Below are 12,122 nucleotides of genomic sequence, written 5' to 3'. Positions count from 1 at the left end.
TGGGACAAGCACCCCTAGGCCACAGTCACATCACCTGGCTGCCCATAGAAAGTTTCTGGTCACCTCTGTTTACACAGAGGATAATCTGGTTGAGGCACCATGTCTGATTTGTTCATGTCCAGGACCAAGTTAACAGTAGGGGGGGTGTTCACAGCTATGCGGGTACACCTACCCTACAAATATCTGCCACTGTGGGCTCCAGTGACCAACCTCACTAAAACATGGTCAAGGTTCAAACCTATGAAGCTATAATAAGAAATAGGAATCAGGGCCGGGCGGCGGTGGTGCACGCCTTTAATCCCAGCACTCGGGAGGCAGAGGCAGGCGGATCTCTGTGAGTTCGAGACCAGCCTGGTCTACAAGAGCTAGTTCCAGGACAGGCTCCAAAGCTACAGAGAAACCCTGTCTCGAAAAACCAAAAAATAAAAGAAAAGAAAAGAAAAGAAAAGAAATAGGAACCAGGGATGGCGATACATCTTAGTCCCAGGTACTCAGAAGGATCACCTGAGCCCAATAGCTCAACACCAACATGGACAACAAAGCAGCCATCTCAATGAGAAAGGGGGGGTAGGAAAGAAGGGATAGACAGAGGAGGGTGGAGGATGAACTCAGTGGAAGAACGCTTGCCTGGCATGCACAAGACCTCTAGTACCACAAAAAGGAAGAGGTGGCAAGAATCATCATGTAGACAGAGAATGCTGGGAACCTCATGCCCAAAACATGAGGAGGTGTTCATAGGCAGTTACCCACAGACCTTTGCGGCACACTCAGGTCTGAACATGAGCTCTGCTGGTAGCCAGCTCTGTAACACTGAAACCAAGTTCCTAATGTCTCTGATCCTCAAGTTTTCCACCTCTACCCTTCTGCAGCCTATGAGACTTCAACAGAGGAATACATCAAGTGTTGGACATGGTGCCTCAACATCACCTTCCCATCAGTCTCTCCAATCTCCCACAAGGCTCTGCACATTTCTACAGGCTCAATGCCATGTGTGCTGTTCAATGTCGCAAGGTCTTTAAAGTCAGCATTATTACTACACTATAAAGACCTGACAGTTCCAGAGTCAACAGCCACAAGCTTGCCTGTACCTGAGTGACAAGAAAGGGCCGTAATACCGTCACGGTACTGACAAAGACCCCCTACACCAGGAGGGAATGGCTCTGAAGTACAGGAAAGCTAGCTGTACCTCAGGGGTCTCAATGTGGGAGCCAATGAGCCCACCTCCCAGATGTCTGAAGGGAGACCCCTCAGAGATATGCAGCTTCCCTCCACCTAGTAAGTGCCCTAACTGGTACCAGAGTCCGTTTTGACTGTCTGATACTTGCTGCCACCCATCTTCAAGTCTCTGCTTGTTCCACAGAGAGGCCCAGGCTGGACCTCCTAGCCTTTCCCGATTTCTTGTGGCTGCAGGGCACCCTCCTTACCCAGGTGACGAAGCCATTGCAGTCTGAGTCCACCTTCAGGAACAGCACCTCCAGCATCTCCTCCGACATGCTGCTTAGCATCTTCTTCATGATCCTGATGAAACCTTCCTTATTAAGGGCTTCAGGAGAGAAAAACGCCGGTGCTTACTCACAAGTCGCCTGGCCCTCACAGGCCACAGGCTGCAGGCACCCTACTCTAGACACTCTGTCTACTACCTGCCTGTGATTGTCAGTCGGGCCCTCCAAGGGAAGCAGATGGGAGGACTCCAGCCAGAGGTGCGATGCCTTAAGAAGCAGCCCCTCCCCTACCCATCACATCAGTCATGAACTTGACCCTGTTTACTCTTCCCTCAAGGCCCCAGCATCCACCTTAGCACAGGCCGGCTGACTCCTGATGCTTCTGCCGTCACCCAATTATCTTTCCTATCTCATTGGCCCACACTCAGGCATTCCTCATGAACGCCTGCCACTGTGTTGACCCCACAGCAAGAGGGAGGGTAGACAGACCAGCCCAATTCTGATCAAGGGATACAGACTACAGCATCAACTCTCCACAGACAACAAGCAGTGAACTCTGGCGCAAGTGATGAGCAGCAACCCCTGCATGGGGAGCCAGGTATAAACAGCCACATGGGGAGAGAGAGATACAGAGCAGTTCGGGGCTGTGGATCCCAATCTAGGGCCTCACACATGCTGGCAGGTTCTCTACCACAGTATGCTAAATATCTTTTAAAAACCATTTATAAAAATATCAGCTTTTAGTCAGATATGATGGTGTATGCCTGTAATTCCAGCATGGGGGAGAGGGGTATGGAGACAGAAAGTTCAGAGTTCAAGGCCAGCCTGGGCTACAAAGGTCCTGTTTCAGAAAGACATAATAATAATAGCAATAGCACACTTTGCCTAGAGGGGAAGAAGGTGAGGCAAGGAGAAAAGCAAAGCCTGCATAAAATGCTTTCTCTCTGAGCTGGGTTCAAGTTTGCAAAGGTGTCAGTTGGCCCTGTCTAATTTTTTTAATATAATTATTGTCTTCAAAAATCACTTCTAAAACACCTTCAAAAACCGGGCCCCTTGCCATGGCGCGAAGGCCGTCCAGTATCTGGCTCCACTCAGCAAGAATCATCTCCCAGCTCACCCTCTGAACTCTGCTCCAATTATCAGGACCCCCATGCCCGCTACAGGGCCTTTCACAGCCTGGACGCCCCACCCCCTACAGTTCAGTCATTCTTTCTTCAAGGATGCCTTTCTTCCTAAGGACCATCTGAGGAGGCTGCCATCCCTGCTGCCTGGCTTCTTAGTTGTCTCCCACTCCGCCATGACCTCTAGAAGCACACAAGAGCCCTTCTGTCATTTGGTTCTGGGCACTCCACAAACACTCGTCCCTGAGAAGTGACAGCTCTGTATTCTATGAATGCTGGCCACATATAGGGGGCTCTGAGGAAACTGAGGCTGCCTGCCCGAGGTCAAGGTCACACAGCCAGTAGGTTGGTAGTGACAGGTAGGAACTTCAGAGCTCACGGTACTCACACCTGTTCCTATAGAGTAACCCAGTGCTGCTGCAGCAGTCAGTCTCTCCTACTAGACTGATGGTCAAACAGAGGCCTGAGCAACATGTGCTGACTTAGAGAAATGCCCAACTCACGTATGTAATGCTGGGGTCAAGAGGCTTACATATTGCAAGTAGTGCTCCATGGCCCTTCCAGGCCCGGATGGTGACTGGTTTCTGAGTGCTGCCGGGAGACAGGTAAAGTAAAACTGCCTCTGCTCTTACAGATCCACAGGAGAGGGAAGGAGGTCTCCTCAGAGCCATGGACCTCCCACGCTTTAAGAACTCCCGGGCCTGGAGGACACACGGTGAACAGGAAGGCACTGATATGACCTTGCTCCTCCCTCCACCAGTGCTGGTGTCCAGGTGCCTAGGAAATGGTATGCACCCCCCGCCCCGTGTTCTCAATAGCCTTGTTGAAGGTGTCTAAAGAGAAAAATAGCCTGATTTCCTAACCTTCCATCAATGTGGAGGGAATTCTCCTCCCCCAAGCTAACACCATGGCCAGAAGACTGGGAAGTCAGTTCAGTGGTGAAGCTCTTGCAAGTATTAGGATATGAGTTCAGTCCCAGGAACACGCATGCAAAGCCAGACATGGCAGCACATGCCTGTAATCCCAGTCCTAGGCAAAGACTGCTGGATCCTGGGGACTTGCTATCCATCAGCCTTGCCAAAACTACAAGGCTCAGATCCAGTGAAAAGACCCTATCTCAAATAAGGCAAAAGCAATAGAAGACATCCTGATGTCAACCTCCAGCCTCCACATGTGCACACACTGTCTCTCTCTCTCTCTTTGTGCTTCTGTCTCTCTGTGTCTTATTCTCTCTCTCTCCCTCCCTCCTTCCCTCTCTCAACAGCATAATGTGGCTATGATACTCAAATGAACAGGAAAATAGATGGGCCCAGTACTAGCAACCATAGTCAACTCTGAAGATGCCTTTACTCCTATTAAACTTCCAGGAGTATCATTCCAAAGGGCAGAAATCAATTTGCCAGAAGGAGAAAGGTCTGGTATGCAGAAGGTATCCCCAAGACATCATTTATAGCCCATTGAATGTAAATAAGCGAATCAGAGGGATGACTCCAGTCATAGAGGAGCACTTGGACCCATTAATAAGGCTTGCATAGGAGGCTTCAGGGCACCATGCCAAGTCCCTCAGATATTAACACGATGTGGAAAAGAAGGGTCTGTAATAACATACACAGTCCCCAGCTTAGAGCTTTTCCACTTCATAATGGTATAAATGCAAACACATATAAATGCTATTTCTTGATTTCATGAGATATCGCACACTTTATTTTAAAATGTGCATTGTGTTAGCTGGTTTTACCCAACCTGAAGCTAAGTACGTGTTCTCGACACATCTGGTAAGGGAGGCCAAGCTAGTGTTTGTTTCCTCGACTCAGAATAGTTTCCACTACAAATTAGTATCTGAAGAGAAGATTAGATATACTTACAGAGGCCCCCAGGAGGGTGGGCCCTGCTGTTCACACCCTCCTGCAGTCCCCTTGCTTTGGGACATCAGGGATCACATCATGGCTCCACAGTCCCATGACCATAAGATTCTGACACCTGTGAGTGTTGCTCTACCTTGCCAGCTGCTATGTTGGCAAATCTCACATGGCCAGGCTTCTGGGAGCGGAGGGCAACCTCCTTGCAACAGTCAGAAAGAAATGAAATGCTCCATACCACAGCTGCAAGGATCTGAATTCTGGAACAACATATCTGAGCTTAGACCTAAGGCCTTCCCAAGTCCAGCCCCAGGTGACTACAGAACTGCGGCTTTTTGGGGCTCCTGAGCAGGAAGGCAGCTCAGCCCTGTCCTTGCTCAGGAAATTCAGAGATCACAAGCACAAGCTGGGGTAAGCCACTAAGATGTGGGACTGTTGTCATACAACAATTAATAACAAACAAACCACAGTCTGAAAATGCTTGGAAAACACACCAAAACACAGCAGGATAGACTTGGGTATCTGGGCTAGTGGAATTTTAAGAATGTCTGAGATCTCAAAAAGCCTTCACTATCCCTACACCACTTACCCAGATTTAAACAAGATAGCAGATATAAAAATTCTGACCAGGTCTGAGCCCTGCACACAGCCCAGATACCAGGTCCTTGGCAGGAGTCACCGAGATCATCCTACGGTATTTCTGTACCTCCAGTCTCATCTGTCTCCTTCTCAAACAACTTCTGTAGGTCGGCCAGGTGCATCTCAGTAAACTGCTGAGTCCTTTGATGGATTTCGCTGTTCTGGCTAAGACTGTTTGTCAGCGGCAGGATGTCAGAAGTCTCCTTGTCCTGAGATTCATCTGGAGAGGCCAACTGGGACAAATATGATCACAACTAGGCACTAAGACAGTTAGTCCTGTGAGCCAAATGTTTGAGCCACATCTTGTTTACAAGGTAAATCTCTGTGGATATTGCTTACTAGTTCTTACATATTTTAATCCTATAAAGATGAAAAAAGGTCCTAGAGTCTTTCTTGTGACAATGGAGAGCTAACTATTGTTCTCTTATGGGTGCCATGTTTGGGTCAGCAAGGTTAGAGGACACAGGCTCCTTTTTTTGTTTTGTTTCTAACTTTTGTTTGTTTTGGTTATTGAGACGGAATCACATGTAGCCCAAGGTGGCTTTGACATACTCCTGTCTCAGCCTCACAAGTGCTAGGATTACAGGAGTATGCACCCCTCCTAGCTTAGAACTCTAATGGACTTCAGTCCCACCAAAGGGGCAAACATGCTCACTGAGCACCAGGCACTGCGGATCCAAACAACAAGTGTTCCACTTCTCACCTAGTATGCTGTGCATAGTGCCGCCTGCCTACCCCACAGCTAAACCCCATTATCAGCACTTTCTCTAAGGAGCTTTTTCTTAACATTCACTTGAAAGCCACCCCTAACATTCCTCAGGCTCCGATCATTTCCACCACTCTGGTGCATCTCCGTCTATACATGTAAACCGTAGTCATGAGAAGTAACACATGGATGCAGAGTCCTGAGATGTGGATTAGAATTACATCAGGCTCTCCCACTTACAAGCTATTTTATCTTGGGCATTTCTCATTTCTCTGAGCCACTGATTTCTTCACTTGAGAAACAGAAATCCACGGCACTCAGCCTGCAGAGTTCTGAAGGCCTAAATGATACATGTAGCTACATGAAACCCCAGAAAAGTGGCTTTACAATAAATGATGATGGTTCTTGTGACATATCTCGAAATGAGATTTAAGAAGATAAGGACATTTTTAGTTAAATTAATTGTAATTTGCATTATCTCTATATTTTCCGGTCCCATGCACCAAACAGATAATGTGATATACATCTGGCTTGAGATAATGCGATATACATCTGGCTTGAGATAATGCGATATACATCTGGCTTGAGATAATGTGATATACATCTGGCTTAAGATAATGCAATATACATCTGGCTTGAAGTAGATAATGCAATATACATCTGGCTTGAAGTAGATAATGCTATATATATCTGGCTTGAGATAGATAATGCGATATACATCTGGCTTGATGAAATTTATCACCTCACCACTATCACCGCTTTGCTAGACAAAACTTTGCCACAAACAGACTGTGACTTGATATCCTCATGTATGTGACATTTGGCCCGTGTTGTGCTCTCAGAGTAGAAGCCAAGCTAAACATGTGACTATGAAAGCACATACCTGCAGCTCCAGACAGTATGTGTGACGCTGAGGCAGGACTGCCACACATATGAGGCCAGTCAGGCTACATAAAGGAGCCCTGTCTCAAATAATAATGATGATGATAATAATAATAATAAGTAAATAAAAAATTTTTTAAAGTAGAGCTTGGCATGGTTGTGTGTACCTTTAATCCCAGCGCTCTGAGGGCAGAGGCAAGCAGACCTCTGTGCATTTGAGGCCAGCCTGGTCTACACAGTGAGTTCCTGGCCAGTCAGAGATACATATATATTGAGACACTATCTCAAAAACTAAACAAAACAGTAGGGCTAGGGTATAGGTCAATGTTACACTTGCCTAACTTACTCGAAGCCCTGGGCTCGGTCCTCAGTGTGGGAGTAGGGAGGAAAGGAAAGAGGGAAGAAGAGCCTGTTTGTTAGGCACACATAAGTGACCGCTTGTATCTATGTTTGCAAGCCCGGTGCAGAAGCTAGTGGATTTGTATGTTGGTGACATTTTAGAAGCCAGTGAATTTGTATTCTGGCAAGTGACATTTTGTGTGACTTCCAAATACCCTCTCCCTTTGTTGCTTTCTTACCTTTTGAGGCTTAGGGCTCTTTCTTAACTTCTCAGAAGACATTAGTCTTGACCTAAAATGGGTAACCACAGTTTCTTTCAGACAAGTCTGCAGGACTGGTCTAGTCCTAGCTCTACAGGAAGTGGGAAAGTCCAAGGAGATGATGGCTGGCCCTTGTCCGTGAGCATCCCCTTCCCCTGGATACCTTCCCTCCGTTTACAGTGGAGACTTCCTGAATAGATGGAAAGGGGCTGACCCATGGAAACCACGACGTTTCTCAGGTTACTTTACTCCTAGCTACAATCTAGGATCTGTAGAATTTGGAGGGGCTTAGCCAGCCATGTGCCAGTCCCAAGAGCTATTCAACAAGGAGAAGGAAATCCAGAGGTAGACGCACATCTAAAGTCAAAGACATGGCCTTCAAGTACATAACCCTCCAAAACTTTCCAGGGAGCTTGGGGACTGGACCTTCTCCAGTGACATCCGGAAAGAGCACATGGAGAGGGCGCATTCTTCCTCATCAAGGGCATGTTTCTAATGAGAGGTTAGTGCTATGCTAAGATATTGGGGTACCAGACCAGCAGGGTCCCCAGCCCTGATGAGAGTTGGGGGGGCATTCTCAGAGAGCAGATAGCCAGCTAGGAAAGAGAAGAGACTGCCATACCCAGGTGACTGACCAAATGGCCATAGGATTCTTAGGAGGCATCGGGAAGAGAGGGAAGAGTGGAGAGAACACAGTGAGGAGAAAAGCCAGGAGAATGAAAGCTCGTGGGTGTCTGGCTTAGGAGACTGAATTCCCAGGATGAAGAGCAGCTGTGAAGGCTCTCAGCACAAAAAGGAAGGTGATGGGGAGGAACGCTGAAGACTTGCCAAAAAAAGTCCTCTCCAGGGGTTTCTTGACAACCAACAAGGAAGGACCAGGAGAAGGGAAGAGCCAAGGGGCAGGGAGGGAAGGGGGCATGAAGTAAGTCATGATGACTACTCAGCTAGAAATAAACTCAAATATCTGGAAATTGGGGGACTGATAAGCTTAGAGCATTTAGAGACCAGAAAGGAAAAACACAAATGGCAACGAGGATGTGTTACTGGGGGCGGAGGGTGGCGACCTGTAAAAGCATATTTGTTTATGAGTACAGTTCTGTGAAATATATGAATGCTGTTGGCTAGTGCATTTTAAAAAAACCAACCTAAAAGCACTGACTGCTCCTGCGGAGGACCTGGGTTCAACTTCTAGCACCCAACATGGCATGGCAACTCACAACTGTCTGCAACTACAGTTCTAAAGGATCTAAAGCCGTCTTCTGACCTCCTTGGACAATGCACACATGGTGAACAGACAGACATGCAGATAAAACACTCATGCACATAAAATAAAAATATTTTTTTAAAAAAAATTAAAAAGGCCTTAAGTTCAATGGCAGTTATCTGTGACAGATGAGACAGAGGGGATAGGTCCATGTTAGACATGCACTCCTCTAACACACACAGATAGGGAGAGAGAGGGAAAAAATTTTTTTTCAGTCTGGGACAAACAACTAGGGATAAGGTGGCCCCTACACCCTTGGTCATCAACATCGGCCCTCCCTCCCACTGCATAGAGCCCGCCTTCCCCACAAGTACCTTGGGGAGGCAAAGGCTGACAGAACCAGATGGTTGTGGATGAATATTTGGTGCTGACAGCAGTAGCAGTGGTTGGGGTCTAAGCATGAACCTGAAGGAAAAACAACACAACTGCCCGGAAGTAGTTTGTGAGCAAAACGGGGGGGGGGAGGAGGGGGAGCACGACACAAATTTGGGGAGGTGAAAGAGAAGGGGCAAGGCTAGTCCCTAGCTAAGAATGCCCCACTGGATGAAGGAAAACAGCACAGCAGGAAGCGGGGATGGGCTAACGAGTGCCCCAGCATGCTCTGGGCAGCTGTCGCGGGAAATAGGGCCTCACCTGGTAATGGGTAATGTCTGTCTGCACCTGTCACTGCACTAGGTTCGAGCCGGGTGAAGGCAAGGCGGAAGGGCCCCAATCCCTGTCCTGCTTCCTGTACCCCGCGGCACTTGCCCAGCTTAGTTTAAGGTAAGGTGGGGAAGAAGTGGCTGAGAGCTCCAGCTGGTGACAGTTTGGCCAGGGACATCCTGGGGTCTAAGAAGTATCTGCACTAGCTATCGCTGCTGCTGACAGTTCAGACAAAAGGGCCTTGTCAGAATGGAGATGAGGTTTCTTAGACCTCTTTTAGGGACAGGGGTGCACTCCCAAGCTACTCTGCGAGAAGGGGGTAGATCAGAGCAGTAGCAAATGGGGGCCCAGATCAGGAAGCCCAGAGAACAATGTCTCCCAAGGGAAGAGGAGATCAGGAAGCACGGGCTGGGGCTATGTGGGACAGGACGTTAACCTTCTGGGAAAGCGGGCAAATGTGCGCGTGGGTAGGAAAGGCGCTGGGATTGAGGTTGGAGGAAAACTGCCCCCTCCCCCACGCGGCCAGCGACCCGCAGTGGAGCCCTGCAGCTGGTGGATGGCAGTAGGTCGGAGGGGCGGGGCTATGGGAGGCGGGGCCAGGGGTAGGCAGCACTAGCCGGTCTCTCCTGTCCCTTAGCCCAGGACTCCAGGGAAGAGGTTTCTTCTAACTCTTCCAATTTGGGGGTTTTGCCCCTTAGTCGTCTCCCTGGAGCCGATGTAGTTTTCCAGGTCTTGACAGAGCCCTTATTTTTGAGCCTATTTGGTTGGCCAGAGATCTCGAGTGTTGACACTTGCTGGGCTCCTTGACTCTCATCAGCAGATTGCTAGACTCACGCAAGGCTGCAGTGGCCAGCCTTCTCAGTTCCAACCTTTTCCTGTTCGGTGGCCAAGAGCTGGCTGGGCTTCAGTTTCTACTTCCACTTGCTCATTTTCTCTGTGAAGCCACAGAGTGCCAGCTGTGATGTCCACACTGGTGTCCACCAGTCATACAGAGCTCAAGGATGAGGACTGTCCGTCCTGTTTCCTGGAGCTCCACCAGTAACAGAAGTAGACCAATTAGATCTAGGATTTTGGTTTACTTGGTTTTAGTTTTTTAAGGTCTCGTGTAACCCAGGCTTTGAGCTCCCTATGTGGCCAATGGTGGCAATATATATGACTTGAACTCCTGATCCTCTTGCCTCCACCTCCAAGGTGCTGGGACTACATATATGCACCATCACATCCACCATCTAATTTTTTATTTCAAAGAAAAAAGACAGCAATCTTTAAGATTTACATGGCATGGGCAGGGTGGTTGGTATTGAGTCCTAGTGTTAAGAAAAATGGAATGAGGGTTGACTCCTTAGCTTCTGGAATCCTCACCTAGTCAAGGATACAGCCAGCGATAAGACAAAGCAGGGTTCTCCCAAGGTTCTGGGCCCAGGGCAGGTCCTTTCTGTCTAAATTTAACAGAATATTATATAAATTATGAGTATGGGGGGAGAGGTGATGAATGAAAGGCTCTCTCCCCAGACAAGAGGACCTTGTCAGAATGGAGACAAAGTTTGGACGCCTTTTAGGGAGGGGGCATACTCCCAAGCTAAGGTATCAATTTAGATTCCCAGGAGTCAAAGGCTAACAGGGACTGGAGACTATCGCATTCAAAAGCAGATGAATTGTCATACTTGCATGAAGCTGGCAAGTGTGTGTATGCTTATAAATGTTAAGCTGTGAATCATCCTAAAGTCTTAGCTAATCTCTAGGGAATAGAAATGGAACTTGGTACTTACCTAGCACATATGAAATCAATAGGTTCAGTCCCTAGGCTTGGAGGTTTGGCTGAGAATGGCCCCCATAGGCTCATATATTTCAATGTCTGGTTCCTAGTTGGTAGACTGTTTAGGAAGGATTAGGAAGTGTGGCCTTGTTAGAAGAGGTGTGTCACTGGGGTTAGCTTTGAGGTTTCAAAACTACCACACCAAGCCCAAGCCCTCTCTCTTCCCCTTTCTCCCTTCCTTCCCCCCTCCCTCCCTTCAGCAACTGTGGATAAGATGTGGGCTCTTAAATTGTTCTGTTCCGTGGTGTCTAAACATATTACTATTATTTATAATTGATTTTCAAAAATTAAAATGCAAGGAGACAACAACAAAAAGATGTAGGCTCTTAGCTACTGCTCCAGCACCAGGCTTCCTGCCATAAAGAAATGGACTAACCCTAAAACTGTAAGCAAGCCCCCAATTAAATGCTTTCTCTTATAAACTGCCTTGGTCATGCTGTCTCTTCACAGCAAGAGAACAGTGACTGTGATGTCTGTAATCTCAGCATTCAAGAGATAAAGAGGCAGCAAGATAATAAACTCAAGGTCATCCTTAAAGAACTAGCTATATTACTCTTGGGCATATACCCAAAGGATACTTCGTCCCAGCACAAGGGTACTTCCTCAACCATATTGACTGCTGCCCTATTCATAATAGCCAGAAATTGGAAATGACCTAGATGTCCCTCAACAGAAGAACGGACAATGAAAATATGATACATTCATACAATAGAGTATTACTCAGCTGTTAAAAAAAATGACATCATGAAATATGCAGTAAAATGAATAAATAGAACTAGAAAAAAATCATCCTGAGTGAGGTAACCTAGAGCCAGAAAGTTAAATATGGTATGTATTCAATTATATTTGGATATTAGCCATTAGATAAATTATAACCAAGCTATAACCCATAGACCCAGAGAGCACAGGCATAGGAGGAGGGGATCAAGGGGGAACACATCAATCTCCCTGGGAGGGGAAATAGATTTTATGGGTAGAATGGAAGGGGAGGGGTGAGAATGGAATGATTAGGTAGGAAGAGGGGAGATGGGAATGAGGGGAGAGACAGCAAGAATTGAAGGGCATTTGAGGGTCAGTATGGAATGAGTCCTAAAGATATATTACTATATTCATAGATACCTTATTCAGTCATCATCAGAGAGGCTTCTTCCT

At 47.4% G+C, this 12,122-nt stretch overlaps 1 protein-coding gene across 1 annotated transcript in view; it reads right to left on the bottom strand.

The window, feature by feature from the left end:
• Efcab8 (EF-hand calcium binding domain 8) overlaps nt 1-10,997 on the bottom strand; it is a 61,921-nt gene extending 50,924 nt beyond the window's left edge. The window contains exons 1-4 of the mRNA XM_042055128.1: nt 10,924-10,997; nt 7,228-7,279; nt 5,129-5,294; nt 1,425-1,543 (exon numbers count right to left, since the gene is read on the bottom strand). Of these exons, the coding sequence (XP_041911062.1) occupies nt 1,425-1,543; nt 5,129-5,294; nt 7,228-7,279; nt 10,924-10,997 (411 nt within the window). The remainder of the gene's footprint in view (nt 1-1,424; nt 1,544-5,128; nt 5,295-7,227; nt 7,280-10,923) is intronic.
• Between the last annotated feature and the right edge of the window lie 1,125 nt (nt 10,998-12,122).

This window comes from Arvicola amphibius, chromosome 5 (assembly GCF_903992535.2).
Source record: "Arvicola amphibius chromosome 5, mArvAmp1.2, whole genome shotgun sequence".
Classification (NCBI taxonomy): domain Eukaryota; kingdom Metazoa; phylum Chordata; class Mammalia; order Rodentia; family Cricetidae; genus Arvicola; species Arvicola amphibius.
The sequence above is the reverse complement of the archived record's forward strand: the minus strand, read 5'-3'. Positions and strand labels throughout refer to the sequence as shown.